Source organism: Canis lupus, chromosome 17 (assembly GCF_048164855.1).
Source record: "Canis lupus baileyi chromosome 17, mCanLup2.hap1, whole genome shotgun sequence".
In the NCBI taxonomy this organism is placed as follows: Eukaryota; Metazoa; Chordata; class Mammalia; order Carnivora; family Canidae; genus Canis; species Canis lupus.
The window spans coordinates 4,683,370-4,703,278 of record NC_132854.1 but is presented as its reverse complement, the minus strand read 5'-3'; the positions used below and the strand labels follow the sequence as shown (position 1 = coordinate 4,703,278).

Here is a 19,909-nt window from a genome sequence, read left to right as displayed (position 1 = left end):
TCCCGCATGTCCTTTCTGCAAGATAAGACACTCCTGACTGATTCTGCATCTTTCTTAAACTCCTTCCCTTTACCCTTCAGATTATCACATTCCCATGATTCCTTCTCCCTTCCCTCTGCCTATTCTTCTCCCTCTCCTTCTCTCTTGTATATTCATCTCCCACTCCCATTCTCATTCTCCCTCATATCTTCACTCTCATTCCTTGTGCTTCTCTGTCTCCTTTCCTGGTCCCTTTTCTGCCCAAAACTTTAGATGTTGTTCTTCTTTAGGATTCACCTTTAACCTTCTTTCCATATAATTTGTTTTTGTTAGGTCATCTAATCTCTGTCCACAGCTTCCTACATCAAACCTCCATGTGGAGAGTGAGCTTCACAACCAAACTTCCTCAACCAAACTCACATGGCATGCTATCTGCTGGATATCTTCTGCTATCATTATCTACAAAAATGAACTCCTTGTTTCTTTCAATGATGTCAATCCCAACTTGTTCTTCCCTCTGTATTTCTTTCAATGGTATCAACATCTGTAATCTCACCCTTTATAAATCTTGAATCATATCCTTCCTCTACAGTTGGTAAGATTGGACTGAGAAGTCTCTGGAATTGGCCTTTCTTCTCCACTTCCATAGCCACTGTAGTCATTTAGAATTTTCTGCCCAACATGGTAGCCACTAGATCCTGGGCTATTTAAATTTAGGATAATTAAATTTAAATAAAATTTAAAATTCAGATCTTCATTCACCCTAGCCACATTTCAGCTGCTCAGTAGCACACATAGCTTGGGGCTACCATATTGGACAGGGTGGAGAATAAAACATTTCCTTTATCATAGAAAATTCTGTTGGAGAGTACTGATTTGGAGCCATCCTATTACCCCTACAGAAGACAGCATATTCTAAATCGGTCTCTCTGGCATTACTTCACCCTCTCCCAACCTATTATCACATTGCTGCCAGAGTTAATTTTTGAAAAAAAACAAAGCTTCCCAAATGAATCCCACTTGATTAAAATTCCTCTCTGATATTTCTTCACACAGAAAATAAAATTCAAAGGCCTTAGCAGGGGATATACAGTCCTTCACAATGGAGCACAGACACCTCCCCAGAGCTATCTCCCACAGCAAGATCTTTAACAGTCGTTAAATTATGTGAAAGTATGTGCGGACTAATCATACTAATCTTCCCATTCTTTGGTATGTTGATAAAGCTTATACTAAAAGAAAAAGAGAAAATGCATTAAAGTGACAAAGTGAACTTGATCTTTTCTTTTTTTTTTTTTTTTTGTGAACTTGATCTTTAACACTCTGCTCAGCTGTTTGACCTTGGAATAGTTAACTTTCTGTCCTCGCTTTACTCATCGATAAAATCTGTGATAAAATTACCTCATATAGAAATGATGTAAAGATTAAATGAATTAGACAAGTTTCTGACTTCTAATAAGCTCTAAAGCTTATTAAACTGCTACTGCTGAAGCTTGTTCCAAGCACTTAAATCTATGAGTGATTCAAATCATTTTCTGTGAGAGCTAATACATTGTCACGATCAACCATTTACATCTTAGTTCAATCTTCTTTTCAAATAAAGTCAGTGATAGTTTAGTAAGAAAGAGACTGATCATTTTTGATGACAGTAGAGATGCAAAGAGTCCTGAACTTTGGGCTTCCCATGAGACACAGGCCTTGGAAATGCCACTTCTAGATGCCAGGAGACTCTGCCAGGTGATAAGAAGAAGGTACACTGAGAGAAAAGTAAGAAAAGCAAGGAATCTTTATACACAGTTTTGTCTAGAGCCCATTCTCCCTCCTGTGCAGGATGGACCAGCTGACATACAGAATCCCCATGCATTTCCATAGAACTAATTGTTGCATTCACCTATCACATATTATGTGTGAATATGCTACTGTCACTGCTAAAATCAGCAACAGTGTTTAAACAGATATTAAATTTCTATTTTTGCAAGACTTTTTTTTTTTTTTACCATCTGTGGTAACTTATACATCATTTTGTTTATAAATGATTTAATGTAGAAACCAACTCCTGAGAGGTGGTTGGAGGTGGGGGAGGGATCAACTATTACCTTTTAACACTTTCAACAGCCAAGAAGGAAATATTTTCATGTTTTCCAATACAGTACATACTATAAATCAGTAACCACTTATTACAAGAAAGGCAAATGTTAATCATCTTTTGTTTTCAGTTTTAAGGAAGCAGAGTAAATTTACATTTCATTAAAGAAATTCCATTATTTCAATTGTAATATCATCTAATTTTTTCTTAGATTAAAACTTAGATTTAATGTTTCATTGTAACTTATTATCTAAAATGTTATGAAATAAAATATTATTGGTATTATAATCACTTCCAAACAGAATAATAAGATCCTCTTAAAACTAATTCCTAAACTAAGCTTTGTCATAATCTGTGACTACTTAGCTTTTGTACTTTAAAAAAAACTGTATGAATTTCACGTAGTTATCATACTAATATAGAAATACGTTTTAAAAATATGTCTCATCATTACAATTAAAGGAAAGTAAAAAAACAATTAGTGACTTCCTAGGATTAATAAAGTGAACAGATGAAGAATAGGACAGAATCATGCAAAATATTATGAAAAGCAAAAAGATTTTCTCTTAAAACCAACCATGTACTTTTTAAAAAGTCTAAATTTTGGCCATTTATATAGACTAAAATTAGAGACAAAAATAAGGCTGGAGCTCCTCTAATCTAATACTTTATCAGTCAGGCTCAGAAAGACAATCATTCAGTTTCTGCACTCATATTATCAGCCCGTTACGGAACAGAAGTATGATGACTCAGTTCTACCTAAAAGAAAGAATAGTCACAGCCAAAGCGCCCTCCTTAAACATTCAAGACTCTGGTCTTCTGAATCCACCTCCTTTTCTCTCCGCGTTCTCTTTGGTCATATCCCTTAAAACTTTCATCCAGTTGGTTCACTTTTCATCTACTTCTTCATCCTAGTTACTATATATTTGCTCCCTGCCCTCTGGCTATGTTCTGTTGCTTCTACAACTTTTCAAAAATATCTGAATTCCATTCTCATCAGTTGAGCAAATGAGGTTATTATGTATTATAGAAGCACAGGAACTAGAAGGTCCTTGCATTGGAGCTGTCACTGTCAAATAGAACAGTGCTTCTCAACCTTTGCCACACACGAGAGTCACCAGGGAAACTGGAAATCCCAAGCCAATAACACAAGCCAAACCAATGAAATTCCTCTTTTGGGACTAGGAGTTTCTTCAAAGAGTCCCCCAGGATATGCCAATGTGACCCCATGGACCATTGATCTAGGCTAAATGTTTATTGATATTGAAGAAACATCTTGCAGCATAAATCAATATAAAATAAATGACAAAAAATGTTTGGTGCTGAATTAATGTGTTTTTGATATAGAAGATGAAGATTTAAACAGGCAACTAAGAATTGAAATTAAGCAATAGGTCAGATAATTCAAAATGTTTTCTTCTTTGAAATAGCTATCTGTATATTTGTTCTTGTATATTCAATCTAGCAAGAAAATATATCTTAATGTATTATGATCTATATATGGGGGAGCCTGAGAGTCAAAGTGTTGTTTGATCTCCTTTCCTTCATATTTTAATTCACCTTGCATATGCAGACATCATCTTCATCTAATTAAAGTGATTAAACGAGTGTAAAACAGCAATTATTGAAACTTTGTGGTTATGCCCTATATAGCTGTCAATTTGACCCAGTTATAAGTTCAAAGTAAAAATATTCATTCTTTAGTCTATAAAACAACATTAAGATAAAATTTGGGTTGTTTCCTTATAAAAATAAAACACAGATCATAAATCAGTAGTTGTATGTGGAGCAAAAATATAATAAAAAATCTGGGTCATAAAAATGATTATGGTAGTGGCTTTGACCTTATAAATGGCCTTATTAATGGTTAAAGTGATCATCTGCATTGTTAGGCTGTTTGATTTTACAGATTTGAAAATAATAAAGTGGTTAAATATAAAAGAGTTGTATTTGTAGATGTATTCTACACTTTTGAACAGTGTCATAATACATACAATAGCACTTAACAGCAAAATAATATTTTAGTGGAAAGAATTGTTAGATATTTGATTTTCTTTTTAAAAAACTATTTTTTAAGAATCTATAGTGCATGACACCAAAATAAATAAGAACTTAAGAAATGCCTTTTTCCCAAACTGCACATTATGTAACCTAAATTCCGTTACCAAACTGGTTACTGTTTGTGAGTGGTTCTTGCAAACAATGCAGAAAGCTTCAGGTATCACAACTGTCATATATGCTTAACCCTGGCAGGGTTAGCTTTTTGGTCAGTGATTGTTAAATAAAAATAGGCAATAAAATCTGCTTTAATATGAGATTATAGAAATAAAAATATGAGAATGCTTATATTCGTGAGAGTATAAAGATTAGACTATGTGCTGACAGAACTAAAATACAGAGGATTTAATGATTTATGTTAGAATCTAATCTCAAACCTGCTTTCATTGACCATCTCTATTAAGGTATACTAAGTAAATAAAGTTAGCAGCAACAAAAGTTCACCTGTTCACCCAGAAATTTATATTTCCTAAGTATCACAAGTTTTTATAATATACATCTTCAAGAATACTTAGGGGCTAAAGAACGGCATATTTAACAGAAGATTTTTATTTAGATAAAAAAAAATCAGCAAATTAAAAACATGCATATGTAATTTTGTAACTTAGAATATTGTATTTTTTAATACCACCACCCAACTTGAAGGTTTTTACAGATTTTTTAGGTTCTTCTTAAAGAAGAATATCAAAAACATTATTTTGAACAACACTACAAACTACAGAGAAAAATTACTGTCATAATTTTTGCTACCTGATTTATTTAGTACAGCAGTTTGAATGCTATAATATAAATGATATATGCAGTGGGTTTTGTTCTTTATTTTTTTATAAATTACTTCCTAGACAAATGTGTGTATTTTCTTCAAAAAAAATAAACCAGTTATTTTTTAGAATATTAGGAAATATTCTTGGATACCAATTTTTTCTATTATATGTTGCAATACAAACACTTGCTAATGTAATTGTAAGCTGTATTTTATCTTTAATTACTTTGGACTCAATCAAGACATTATGATTGTATTAGATCAACATTAAGGGTTTGTTTTTGTTTTTTGTTTTTGTTGTTTTGTTTTTTGTTTTTTGTTTTTGTTTTTTTTTTGCATAATGGGCCAAAAAACTTTTCAAGAAAGTTAAATAAATATTAAATTTGATCTATTCTAATTTTATACATATATGTCATGTGTCATTTATCTTAATGAAGTGAAGATTATAAAACTAGAAGGTAATAATACATGCCCTAAGTTTTAAAACTTAGAAATCACTGCTTTAGTCATTCGATTATATATGGGTATGATAAAGCTAATATATTTCTCCTAGAATATGAATTATAACAATTTGTATAGCTAATATGATTAAACATATTCTACCTTTAGTTCTAAAATATGTTTATAAAGTATCAAAAATGCATCTTTTTCATGAATATATTACCAATGCGAGAAATATAATGCATTTACTTTTAATATAACCTAGGACTTTGTGGCTACCATAAAACATGGAAAATTTTGTGTAGAATGTATATTTTGACAAGGTCCCTGATGATAATCTTCTTTTCATAAATATAAGTATGTTTGAAATAACTGTATTTAGAAAGAACTCAGACACATTCTTCAAATGTGTACAAGTAGCATTTTTAGCCATGTAGTATAATTTGTATGTGGATATGTTTGTGACTTTTGGAGAATCATAAAGACATCATACATTAAACTAAGGAACCAAATTCTCAACTTATGAGTTATTAGCCAAAAACACTGACACCTTAAATTTGAAACTGTAATTTTTGAAAACAGTTATTATGGAATAAATGTCAAATTGACAAATCAGCCAAAATCACACAACCAAGAAATGGCTACAAGACATCATGGGTAATAAATTCTGTGTTATGGCAATGAAAAATTCAAATGTCTGTATTTATTTTTTTTAATGTCTGTATTTAATTTTCTATGTGAGGAAGAAATCTTGCTAAAAAGGAATTAATATTTTTATAATATGTGTACAGGTGATGATGATTCTTTTACAAAGAAACACAATACAGAAGTAGTTTATAATATGATAAATTAGTTTAACCTACACTATACCTTATAGTTATGATAATATAAATATCAAGTTGAGATTTATTTCAGGTCAAGGTGAAAATAAACATTAATATATATTTAAAATCTGGGCATTTGAACAAAGATATGTTAGACATGTTTATTTGAAAATATGCTGCAATCTATTGGCAATGGAGACTATCTTTTAAATACTGAATCTATACAAATTGGAATTACTAGAAATTTCTACAAAAGTTTGCATTCGGAGAAGCAAGCAAATTCATATTATTACAAGGTACCACTTTTAAACATAACTATACTGAAGCCCTTGCATCCTTTTTTATTAGTAGTGGAATTAGTGTCCTTATGTTTACAATTCTGATGCAACATATCTCGTCAACATAAACAACTATGCAATAAACATTAGTCATTAACTTCTGCCATTAAGAATAACTTTGATCTCCAGGCATGAGTTACTGTGGTATGGTTAAGAAAAATAGGTAGAAAGTTTAAGATCCGTTTATCTAGTGAAGTAGCATTCCTAATTAATGTTGTAAACTCAATATTACTATGTGCAAAGAAGATATGTTTCTGGTCTTTTAAAGGATGTTGACAAAGCAAGTTTAGTTTGAGTTTAGCTTAATTGTCAAAAGCACAAGTGATCAAACCAAAGTAAAATACAGCTCTTGAACTATGTTCATTTTAAACAGGTATCTTTTAGCACAGTTCTCTTATCAAAGTATCTCAAACCTTTGATCCATATTGCCCTTCATTACATTTCCCCAATACAAAGTGAGGCAGAAGAGAGACAGTTGTCCTGTTCCTGTGTGGGGGAGTAGTGAAGAGAAAGGAAGAGAATGTGGTGTATTATTTCTTTTGAAGAGCAGTACTATTTTATTGTGTTGTTTAAGAAATTACCCTTGGAATGAAACATAAAGGCTTACTGAGACTCTGTCATCATTTCTTTCCTACTAAAAGGTCACTGCAGTATCTTCATCTTCAACAGATCCCAGGCAAATCTCATTTCAGCACCATGGACAGGAACGCTCCTATTAGCACATGCACCCAGGATTACATTGACGTTTCTTGAGAAACTTGGATTCTCTTCTCCTTTGTCAATCAGCAAGGATTATACCCTTTATTATATTCAGCAGGAAGAGGTTGAATATAATACACATTATTAAAGAGTTCGGTATATTTCATTCGCAGCATCTAGCACTTGCCATTCAGCCTTTCTGAAGAGCATCCTGAAAACTAAAGCTAATTACATAAGATGTCTGATAAATAAGCTAACACTCATCTTCGATCACCAGATACTTAATTAAAACTTTCTACTTGTAGTGAGTCTCCGATCAATTATTATACAAATGTCTAAGACAACACCAGAAACTTCTGGTGAATAAATATGCTTAGGTAGGCCTCCACACTTTCCAAACAACCAGAACTGCCCCTGTAAAAACAGGTAAAACGCCTTTTCATCTTCCTGCATAAACAACTACAAACACTTTCTATTGTCCCTCTGGTCAACCAATTTAATAATGTCACTATCAGAGAAATCATGTGTACAGGTCCATAAGCCAAACCATACACGCCTGTCGCTGAGTCTGGTTTTATCTGGGGTCATCAGTATGCAGTCCCATGTCTGTCTTCCTAGCAAGCTGCATCCAAATTCCATTTTTTTTTTTTTAAAGGGAACAGAGTTTGAACCAATTGCATAGCTGTAAGAGATAGTTAAGCAACAGCTTTATGAGCTCAGAACACCAGGGTCTTCCCTGAGCTTCCAAGGATTCCCAGAAGAAGGCACCAGTCCACAAGCAATCTTCGAGGCATTCCCAACTCAAGCAGCAAGTCAGGCCCTTATAACCACAAAAACAACTGAAGTAACAAAACCAGCGTCAAAAAAAAAAAAAAAAAAGATTTTTTTTTTTTTTTTTTTTTTTTAAAAAAAACTCCAGAAGACATCTTGGCCAAACGCACACAAGACAGAAAAACGCAAGATGGGAGAGGGGAGAGAATCCACTGTTCCTACCTTACAGTCCTCAGGACACGATTTCACCGAGTACTCCTCCGACTGTAAATATTTATGGAGCACACTCTCAAACTCTTCGTATTTCTCCTGAGCGTGGTGGTCGTAGTCTTGGTAAGCCTCGACGCACTGCCTGCAAGTGGTCATCTCGCCGCCCTCCTTGAGCACCACATCCAGACTACAGTTCAAAGTGTTGGGACTGGACAACCCCGAGAACAACTCCCAAAGTGTGTAGGAATTACAAAACGAAAGGTAAAAATCCGACAAGTTCCAGAGCGGAGTTGGATGCGTCCCCCTCACCTGCTGCTCCTCCCCCGCGGCCGCCACCCCCCGACTCCAGTTCCTGGCGCACACTGCGTCCGCGCTCTCCACCGTGAAGCACTGGCCCGAGGAGGCGCCCTGGGGGTAACAAGTCTCCAGGCGCCACACGGGCTTGGCAGAGTTTCCTAGAAAAAGAGCCTTGCTCCGGTTGTTTTTGCCTCGGTTGCCCTTGCCGCCGCCGCCGTCTCCCGGGGAGGGGGGCAGGGTGGGGGACGAGGAGGCGGAGAGGAGTCTGTGTGCCTGGGCGGCGGGCGAGGACTCCCCCATGCTCGCCAGGAGCGCGGGCCAGGAGGGCTCCTGCTGCCGCTGCCGCCGCTGCTGCTGTCGCTGCTGCTGTCGCTGCTGCTGCTGCTGCTGCTGCTGCTGCTGCTCCTTGTCCCGGGTCCGGGTCAGCTTGGCCTCGGCGCAGAACCACAAGTGATCAGAGAGCAGGACTGTGAAAAACAAGAGAGATGCCAGAGACAGTCGCCATTTCTGAGCCCTCTCTGAATCGATGAACGGTTTCTCGTTCTCCCGGGGTGCTGCCAACCAGATTTTTAAGCCGTCGTCATACTGCCGACACATCCAAGCACCCCTGGTCATATTTTGGGAACGCACAGCCCTGGCCGACTCCACCGTGAGGGCTCCTGTGCCGCTGTCACCACAATATGCATTGACTTAAAGGGTTTAATTTCCTTATCCCCTCCTCCCGGTTCGTGTTCTCTCTCTCTCTCTCTCTCTCTCTCTCTCTCTCTCCCTCTGTTCTCTCTCTTTTTGCCTACATAAATATTACCAGCTTTGGAGGAAGATCTGACTTGCTCCCGACCTAATCATAAGCCGACCCCATCCTCTGTAGAGTAGAAAACAATAATGGAGAGAGAGAGAGAGAGAGAGAGAGAGAGAGAGAGAGGAGGAGAGGCAGCCGGAGGAGGCTGGGGCTGGTGGCCGGTGGTGAGCTGAGTGCAGGAGGTGATGCTGGTGGAGGTGGCGGGGTGGCTGGCGCTGCTCCTCTCACCCAGGCATTGTCACAGCGCGGGTCCCCATGGCCCTGCTGAGGACAGCCCGCTCTCCCCTGCCAGGGGCATGCCGCGTCTCCGCTGCCCACTGACGGCGACCGGAGCGCCTCCCCAGCTCCTCTCCTCCTCCTCCTCCTCCTCTTCCTCCTCCTTCCTTCCCTTCTCCTTTCTCTCTCCTCCGCCTGCTCCTACTTCTCGCCTGCGCTCCCCGAGTCCGGAGCCTGGGCAGCCGCCGCCGGCAGGGCTCTCCCTCCCCCCCACCCCCCACCCCGCGCTCTGACAGCCGCCGCCGCCGCCGCCGCCGCTGCCGCAGGTCTGCCCGCCGGGCTCCGACTGCTGACGCCGCCTCCCCCGGACCTCGGGGCCGAATCGCCTGGGCTGGGCCTCCCGAGAGCCACAGTCATCTTCAGTCCCCGGCTAAGTTGCCGCCATCTTCGTCCTGGAGAAACACTTTTTTGGGGGGAGCACTGGCTTTTGCGTCATCTCCTCCCGCGCCGAAACCTCTCCATCCTGGCGCAGTGGCACCGGGCTGGGCCCCGGGCGCAGCGGGAGGGAGAGGACGCACCGCGGGCCCCGCCTGGGCTTCCGCGCGCCCGGCGCCCTCCCCACCTTTCGGGTTTTCTCTTTTCCGTTACCACTGACCAAAGTCAGCGTGCGGACCGCACGGCCGAGGATGCTGGCTGATGCCTACAGCATCCCCGGCTCCCACTCCGCCTCCGGAAAAAGTCCGGGCTGCAGGAGGGCGGTTAGAGGTTTCCAGCGGGGCGAGGGTCTGTCTTGCCTCCTTGTCACTACGCAATGATGGACTTCGCATCAAAGGATGGGGGACGGGGGAGTAGACACGGACTGGCTGGGGAGGAGAGGACGTGATATTTGGTCTCTGCGTGTGCCTAGGGATCCCCGGAGAACTACCGATCGACAGCTACCAGCGTGCTGAATTGTTTTGTCAAATGATTTCGGCGTTTGGAAGAGATGGTGCGCGCGCAGTGTGCATCTCTACCTACAGTTGTAGCTGTATATATTACAGCGACCCAGTTCACATCCCAAAGTAATAGGAGATTGGGAGCAAGCTCACATTCTTAGGGGAAAACCGTTAAGAAGACCTCCGTGGGGCGTGGGGCGAGGGGCAGGGGGGTGTCACAGCCTCGCTCTCTGCTCCGGGCTCGACGTCTTGACCGCGGAGTATTCTCCCTCCCATCTGGAGCATCCCAACCTCCCGTGACCCCCACTCCGACGGCCTGCATGCACCCCAGCCCCCACTGAGTGGGGCTGCGCTGCCGCTAGGACTTCCGCAGAGCGGGCTACCGGGGTGCCCAGGAGGCAGCCGCTGCAGCCCGAGCCTCTGGTGCCCCTTAGCGTCGGCTCTCGGAGTTCCGAGAACGCAAAGCAGCAGAAGCGCTGGGGAAATCGGGGGTGGGGGGGGGGGGGGGGCGAGCGATGCTGTGGGCAAAGGTCTCGTTTTACCCGAGGACCCTGCCCGCTCCACCCCTCACTCCCACCCGAGCTGCGGGAGCAGGAGGCTGCGCCCAAGCCAGCTCCCCGGTGCGCGCACCCCGAGCACAGCGCTGTCGCGAGCTCTCTCTAGCTGTCGCTTTGGGCAGCGGTTTGCTCCACCCCGGCCACTCACTCTGTCAATCTCCCTCCTCTGCTTTCTAATGACCCAAATACTCTGTCCGGTGCACATTCACATGGGCAATACTAGGGTGCCATTGTTCTAAGTAAATATCCTAGGGAACCAAAAGGATGGATCATCATCATCATCCGTATTCCCTTTCCTTCCAGAGGCGCCGTGAGCGTGGAGACCCGAGAACAGGGTAGGGTATCTCTTAAAACGGCAAGGTGAAAAACATAATGGGCAGGATTATAAACATAAAGGGCAGCCAGCCCTTTCCGCAGCATCATAAGGTATATACTAAATTTTACTCATATAAATACTAAGTTCCTAAAAACTGTATGCAGTGACCATCAAAGCTTGGTGAAGTTCGAAGGCTGGTTGATCTTTAGGTGTCATGTAATGTTTTTAAAAGACCATTCGTGTGAGTATATCATTCTGGCACTTGGATCTCAACATGCTAATTTTTTTAACTACATATAAGATCTAGAAACTGATATATGTTCTATGGCAAGTTTAACCTTACCTCAGAAGATCTTTTAATACACAAAAATTGAAGTTCTGTTGAATATTAAACATGAAATAAAACTTCTTTTTTTTTTTCCTGAGCTCTGTATCTGAACCCAGCTTAAGCTGAGGGGATAGTCTTTTAATTCTTCTCTTTCGATAGTTTAAATATCTTGACATTGAATAAAATATTGTTTTGTCAACCAGTTATGTAGATAAGGATATCCTTTGGAAAAATCCTTTAAAATTTTAGAGAGCATTCTTCTACCCTCTTATCATGATTACTCTTTTCTTAAATGTAAAGCTTCAACCCTTTTAAGCCCAATCAGATTTAAGTACAACATAAAGTCTGCTTTTGGACATGAGTTTAGGGTCTGGCATTTTCTACTGTATAAATAATGTATGTGAAGATAATATCAGAGGTCTGCATTTCTGTTATTCAATAAAAGATTTTGCAGAACATGAAAGTGAACATATCTAAATCCTGAGATGATTCCCTCTCCTTTTTGTTTTGAACCAGTTGGCCCTTTGTGACAAAATACAGATGAAATGCAATCCGAGGCCTTTCTTTTTGTAGACTCTAAGTGAGGATTTTTAAAAAATTGTAGATAATGTTAAAAGGAATTTTTCTTGATTATCTCTGTTATCTATCTTTATCTCTAGCTCTACGTTTAGCAATTTAAAACCTGGGTGGCAGGATTTAATTTCATTGCTGCCTCATACCTACCCTTTCATTTTTCTTCACTTTGTTTCTTCCTAATTTGACCGGTTTATATTTCTCTTGATCTCTCCTGTACAAGATGGAAAGCTCAGAAAATGCTTGGCTAGGGAAGCGCACAGGGTCCCTGAGCTAAAAAGCTCACACAGAAAGCTCACAGACAGACCAGACCGAGTTTCAAAACACAAATAAGATCTGAGGGCAACTGGCTTTTTCACATAAAAATGGAAAAATCTATCAGAGCCTTTCTGCTACCCTACAAAAAAAGGGTAGCAAAGTGGCTGTTGTAAGGGATCCAAGGCTGAAATTCCTAAACAGACAGCAACTCCCCAGCTGTGCAGCACCCCACCACTGCCCAACCCAGTGTCCTGCACACCCCATGTGCCTCCAATCCTGGCACTTTCAACTCAGGTCACACATACTCTTATTCACAGTGATTAAAAGCACGTTGGTTGACTATGAAAAGACCTTCTTAAGTTCCTCTTCCAAGAAAAAAAAGGGCAAAAGTTGTGCTAAAATGAACTATCCTATTTATTCTTAAAATACATATTCTTTCTTCTCCCAAGTCCAGTAGGCTATAATTTTGTACTAACTTCATTTCCCAACCCAACCGCTCCATATTTATTTTCAGCTTCAAATTTCATGTATAAGCCTGGAGCTGGGCTCTGGTGAGTGCTCCTGTTATTGACAGACAGACTCATAACAACTCCTAAGGGAGGTTTTTTAAAGCTAAGGACCAACACAGCTACTGAGATCAAACTATTTACAATTATTCCACACAGTGTGCCTCAGCCTCATTTCTACGGACATTCAGGGTCAGGAAATTCTTTGTTGGGGAGGGGGGGAACCTGTCCTATATTTTGTACAAGGTTCACCGGGCTGCATGGCCTCTACTCATGAAACACCAGTAGCACACCCATCTCTCCCCAGTTCTGGCAACTAAAAATGTCCGCAAGCATTGCCAAATGCTTGGGGGCAAAATCGCCCCTATCAAGAACCACTGCTCTAGAAACACACCAAAGTCATAGTTACTTAATTCATATCTATATGGGTGAAGCTCTGGCATCAGAGATAAAGCTGTAACTTTTACTTTATATTTAAGGAATTTATAATCTCAAAACTCCTCACCTAGAACCATCACCTCATCATACATCTCATTACAGAATTTTTTCAAGAGACTAGAAAACTCTCTAGAAACTCCCTTAACCTCGCTGCTCAATCCAAAGTTAAGGGGTAATTGACAATTATCACTTAAATCTGATTAGTGTCAGAATTTCTCTTCATAATTCAGATGAAAATATTGTTTGTTAACCATATTATTTATTAATCAAGCAACTGTCTGTTCTTTATATGTGGATTCTCATCCACAATACATCATAAACTAAATATATGTGTATTCATATATATAGCTATTGTTTTGCAGCTACTGTGTGCACATTATAAAGAATTACAACAAACAACCAATTTTAGAGGTCATAAGTAATCCCAACACTCATATACAGTCATTATTTCTATTTTGTAGTATCTAACATTTACTTTATATTATAAATCCCATTTTAGAATATTTACTAAACCAGATTTTTGAAGATTGAAGTAAGAAGCATCATAGCATACATATCCACATTTATTAGATAATAACACAAATTTCCCTTCAGTATTGCATTGTTAATTTTAATCAGAGATTCACAAATTCTAATGGTCTCAGAATATTAGCCTCACTTTCTTTTCTCTAAGTGTGTGATTGAATCAGAAAGAGGACTAAGAATGAGAAAATTCTAAAAATGTACAATATATAAAATTAAAGGACCATTACTCTCAAACAAGGGGAAGAAGCAAAACCAGGCACTGTTGTTTTTAGCTTGTTGTTATTCATATCTAGTCAAATTATGTCTCACAAAATATTTCAATGATGCTTAGTAAAAGTCTGATATATTGCATTAAAATAACAGAGGCTATGAAGCCTGCTCTTTTATCTGATTTTTTTTTTTATAATTGGGACAGTAATACTCTCTTTCTACAACAGATTATAGTCAATTCTTTGTAAGAACAAACAATTCTTTGTAATCTCGACTTCGCCTTCTTGTAATAGTTCCCACGAATTAAGATGCTTTAAAATAAGGGTGTATGCCCTCGGAAAGTAAAACATTCACAGCCAATCCCACCTCTGTTTGATGTATGTTGGTTCTCTGGGGCCGGGGGGGGGGGGGGACAAAGATGATAGACCCTGTCTGACCCCATGAAGCTTAGTCAGGGAGTAGAGAAAATGACTAGTCCAGCAACCGTAATACAATGGGGAACGCTCAAGGATTACCAACGAGGCAGACTTCACAGGAGGGGTGAACTCCAATCTGATTTTGAGAAGGATCAGGATAGGAAAGTATCAGGGGGGTTAAATGACATTAGGGAGGATTCTTGAAGAAGATCCCCAATGTTCAAGAACTCTGGTGCTTGAAGGAGCGCAGGGGAGAATTTATGGGTGAGTGGGCTCTGCTAGAGTATGGAAGTATGTGGGGAAGTGGAAAGGAAGAGATTAGAGAGAAGGGATGGAGCTCCATCATGAATGACACTGTACAATAAGCAAAGGAAATTGGCCTTTCTGAATGTGGCTGGAACTCATTGAGGAAATGTAGATAATGATTTGAAAGTTTGTTTTCATTAACATCACCGTTCACTAAAATCAAAATGAGAAATATGTTCGGAGAAGGTGTTAACCAGATTAGTAAATGTTGGTTCTTGTTACTTATCAGCCCAAATGTAGCACAGTAAAAAGGAAGAGCAAATAGCTTGGCTGGAATGTAGGCTTCATTTATCAGAAAAAGCAGGCTGTGGAGTCTAGAAACTCCTACGTGGGTTTCACCTAAGAGTGTGACTAATGGCACAGAGTAGTTTAATAGCACAGGCACATTTCAGAAGGTTGCTGAATAGTACACAGTTGCAAATACATTATATTGAGGGATCTGGCAACAGGATGTGCCTTTTACAAAAGAACACTGCAGAAATGATCTACATATATATCACAGCTCCTTTTGCTCTGTTTAGAGTATCATCTATGCTTCTGTCTTTCGAAGAGTTCAGAGTTGTTACAATATTTGATTAGACTTATTTTCATGGAAATTTGTATTTTATTCCTATTTAAATGGCTAGATTTGTTATGCATTGGAAGGGAGACAGTTTTCTTACTCTGTTTTTATATTATAAAACATATAAAATAATACATTTGTCATCTTCTCAAACATTTGCCCCAATTCCATAGAGTTAACATCTGCCAAATAATTTTATCATAGAGAGTAAAATCTAACATCTTCTTTTCTAGTGAGAACCACTACTTGAATATTCCCACTCCAAAAACCAAATATATAACAACACTGAGATGCTTTCTTTTTTCATTTTGAATGTCTTCTGGGCGCGCAGAAATAGGCTCATCCTCTTTGATTTTATTATACATTATTTATGTGCCACATATAAGTGAAAATAAATTACATCCTTAAATACCTATTGATCTAGAAAGGAATGTTGTGCTTTTGGAATTCATAGATAATGTGCAAATTCTTGACCAGCATATCTTTTTTTTAAAGCAAATTAAACTTAAACAACTAATAAAGAGTAGCCTGTTCATTTATAAAGAAAATATGATTAAACCTTAAACTTTTAGGCCAACTATAATTTACTAATACAACCTCTCTTTAAAGAAAAAGGCAGGTTCTGGTACCATCAGGTGTCTGAGGACTCTGGTTAATTAGCAACAATGGTAAATGTGCCAGAATCTTTTGATAACCTCAGATGACCTTGACTCGATTAGGTTGATTGCGCAAAACTAGGACTTGCTCTCCATGTTTACACTTCCAATGGGCTGCAGCTCAGTGGTTTCCAAATGCTAGTGGGCACAGCATCAAGTGAAGCCTTAGCAAATTTGGGCCCCTCCCTAGAGACCTGCTTCAGTAGCACCAGGATGAGGTCCAGGGAAACTGCATTTTTAAAAGGGTCCCTCTTGGTAAGTTGGTACAGCCAATGAACCTTTCAGTCCAAGGTAAAGACCCCTTGAGATAGAGGTCAGTATTGGTCAAATTAGAATGCATACTCTAAACCAATATCAATATCCATCTGTTGGAGAATGTAGTGTTAAATAATATTATCTGTGATTAAGAATTAGCACATATAGAGTTTCAGGCTTTCATGAGCACTTTGCATAGAATGCAAATACAGTACCTCACACTTAACATTAAAAATCTATATCATCATCATCATAGAAATTAAGCTTTTCCCAAATTCTATGCTGAGTATGTGTGTAATAAACACACACACAGTTTTGCAAGTAAAAAAGTAACAAAGATAAAACATTTCAAGATTCACAGAGCAAGGTCCACACGGAGAAATAAACAGAAGTTACTGAGGAATATAAGATATTTGAACAGTAGGAAAAATCTGCCAGTGTCTAAATAGGAAGATGATCATTATAAAGATGGAAACTCTCTCCAAGTTAATTTACATATACCTTAAAACAATGTAACATTATTTTTCCTGAAAGAATTCATCCCTCATAAAAGTAAAAGAAGGGGGATCCCTGGGTGGCTCAGCGGTTTAGCTTTAGTCTTTGGCCCAGGGCACGATCCTGAGGCCCCGGGATCGAGTCCCACGTCGGGCTCCCGACATGGAGCCTGTCTCTCCCTCTGCCTGTGCCTCTGCCTCTCTCTCTCTCTATGTCTATCATAAATAAAAAAATATTTTTAAAAAAGTAAAAGAAAGAGCTACTTTATATCTGAATCCTTACAAAATCTCTCATATTATGGGGGACTCTTTTATTTCATACTTCTTTTTGGGAAGATACATTCCCCTAAAATAATATCCACTAATGTTGGTTTTAGATGCTTATAAGATTACCCAATGAAGCTGTTAATGTAACAAAGGACATTTTTTTAAGGAAGGCAAATTTAATGATTATTTCTGGGGTAATGATTCCACAATAGCAAGTATGAGATGTCATTCTAAGTAATGATTTTTAAGATCATGGTAGAGAACAATATGATAAATGTTCATGTGGCAGCAGTTAAGAATACATTTTCAGGGATTTTTTTTTTTCTTTTAAAAGAAAAGAACAGTCTCACCATTACACAAATGGATTCTCTGGTTGGTACAATATTTCCCAGTGACATTCCATAGAACCACCCAAGAGCTGCTTGACCATACCAGAGCTCGTTGTTCATAATTCATTTAACCAGTATATATTGAGTCGTATCCTATTTACTTTTCTAGGAATATAAATGTGAACATGTCCTCAACATGTCATAAATATAGCTTATTGATTACTTCCCTTTTGGGTGTTTCCACAATAATGTACACAATAGTGACTCTTAACCATGTGGGAGGTGAAGGATCTCTTTGATACTCTAAGCTCTGCAGAGTCTCCCCAAAAGAGATTCTATATCCTCATGCACTAATATTCTGCCTGCAATTTTGCAGGGTTCGTATACCTCCTAAAATTCTATCATGAGTCATTCACATCAAGTGGGCAATATCTGTTGAAGACCCTCCCATCTTGATATGTACCTGTAAGCATTGCCTGTGTTTGCTTATACAATCGCACCTTCTAAAAACAAAACAACACAACAAAACCACTTTGTTGTAAGCTGCTCATGGACAAAATGTCTTTTTGCATTTACTGCAGCTCATAGAGTAGCAGCACATACCAGTATTTTTTGAGTGAAAGTAGCTATGTGGAAAGAGTAATTCAACAGGATCTCACATATCTTCTCCTCTAAAACATGCTGCATGAAAGATGCTTATGCCTATGTGATACAACTGTACCAGAGACAGTGAGCCACATGCAGTATCAGTTAAGATTCCTTCTATAGAAAGTGATAGGGAAAAAAAAAATCCTAAACAGGCCCAAATAGAAATCACTTTATTGGCTCATGTAACTGAATAGTCCAGGGGTAAACCCTTTCTCAGGTATAGCTGTATTTTGGGGGTGAAAACTGACTTCTTTGCCAGTTTTATGGTCTAACACTCTGCTCTGACTTCTAATTTGTTGGCTCTTCTCACATGCATGGGGAAGGAGTGTGTCAGCATCTACCATCTCATTGCTTCAAAGTTCAAGACCATCAGGAATGACTGATCTTCTTCCAGTAGCTTCCACAGAAAGTCCTGACATTCCCTGTGATTGAAGTGGCTGAAGTGGTGTGATCATTCTTGAATCCAATCCCTGTGGCCTCACATGATCCACATCTAGAGCTGGGTGAGCTTCCACCCCAGCCATACACACTGAAGGGAAGGAAGAGTGGTTGACCTATAAGTGAACATCCAAGGCTGTTATCAGGACTAGGGTGAGTAGATGCACAAAACTCCAGGAAGGCCAAAAAGCCTGTAGTTTTGTTCCCTAACATCCACATACTCTTCTTCTCATCTATACTCCTTCAAAATACACAAATATACATAAGTTCCTCTTTCCCTTCTCCAAGAAGAGACAGCCTCCATCACTGAGGTCTGTTTTATTTGCATGTCATAAAAAGTCTACTTAGAACAAAAAGGAATATATTGGTTTGTATTACCAAAATGACCAGGGACAGAGCTGACTTCATACACATCTGTAGTCAGTCAATCATTATCAGTAAACCCAGACTCTATTTTCTGGGCTCATCATTCTTTAGGGTCCACATTGTAACCTCTAGCTGCCCCACAGCTAAATAAAGTCCCTTTAAATTTCAAGTTTGAGATGTCTTGCTCCTGCTCATTGTGTCTTAGTCCTTGGCTCATTCTTGAGCCAATCACTGTGGTCAAGGGGATGGAATGTGTTGAAGGACTTACCATGAACCATGTGTCATATTCAGTGACTTATGGGGTAAAGTTCATTTTCAGAAATCATGTGGATCCCTCAAATAAAGTCAGAGTACATTGATGGAGAGAAAAAGTGGATACTGAGCAGAAAAAAATTATTCAAATAATATAACCTACACTCCCATCTACTTCTAATATCTGACTCTAAGCCCTGGATCTCTGACTGATATGCCATAATCTCAGGTACAGATGTGGTTTCTCAAGACCTGACAACTGCAGATGTATCAATAAATATGCCTGACCACTCACATGTAAGCAGTACTCTTGCTCACTCTAAAATATGCCCAATCAGTATGGTGGGAAGTGAACTATTTCTTGTAGTAAATGAAGATATATTTCCACTTCCATTTTTGGAAAACAAGTTCATTACAGGTAGTAAAGCTGAATATCTGTGTGGAGGCTATGATGAACGACAGTAAGTCCAACAGTCTATGTTTTTCTTTGGGAATGTGTTGATTTAAAGCAAGAGTGGAGAGGCTTTAAAACTAAAATGAAAGGAGCAGCTGAGAGGCTGGAGAAGCTTTCAGGTCTCTTGTGGCTGGACGTGAGGGTAGGGCAATGTCCACTAAAGAAGAGAGAACCTGTAAGGTATCTCAAGATATCTATCAAGACAGATGGGGGCCTCAACCATCTACACATTGTATGTAAAAAAAAAAAAAAAAAGACCAGTCCTCATAGGATCTGAAGCCCAAATCTGAAGCCCCTCAATTCCTGATTAGACTGAGGGGCTCTGTGTCCTTTCTAATG

General features: G+C 39.3%; 1 protein-coding gene across 3 annotated transcripts in view; it reads right to left on the bottom strand.

Annotated features, from left to right (window-relative positions):
• NALF1 (NALCN channel auxiliary factor 1) overlaps positions 1-10,409 on the bottom strand; it is a 625,228-nt gene extending 614,819 nt beyond the window's left edge. The window contains exon 1 of one of the 3 annotated variants that reach the window (XR_012009753.1): positions 8,182-10,409. Coding sequence is in view for 2 of the 3 variants with exons in the window: in XM_072782416.1 (XP_072638517.1) it covers positions 8,182-9,081 (900 nt within the window). In the remaining variant the exon portion in view is untranslated. The remainder of the gene's footprint in view (positions 1-8,181) is intronic. The other 2 variants (XM_072782416.1, XM_072782415.1) reach the window with 2 other exon arrangements.
• Between the last annotated feature and the right edge of the window lie 9,500 nt (positions 10,410-19,909).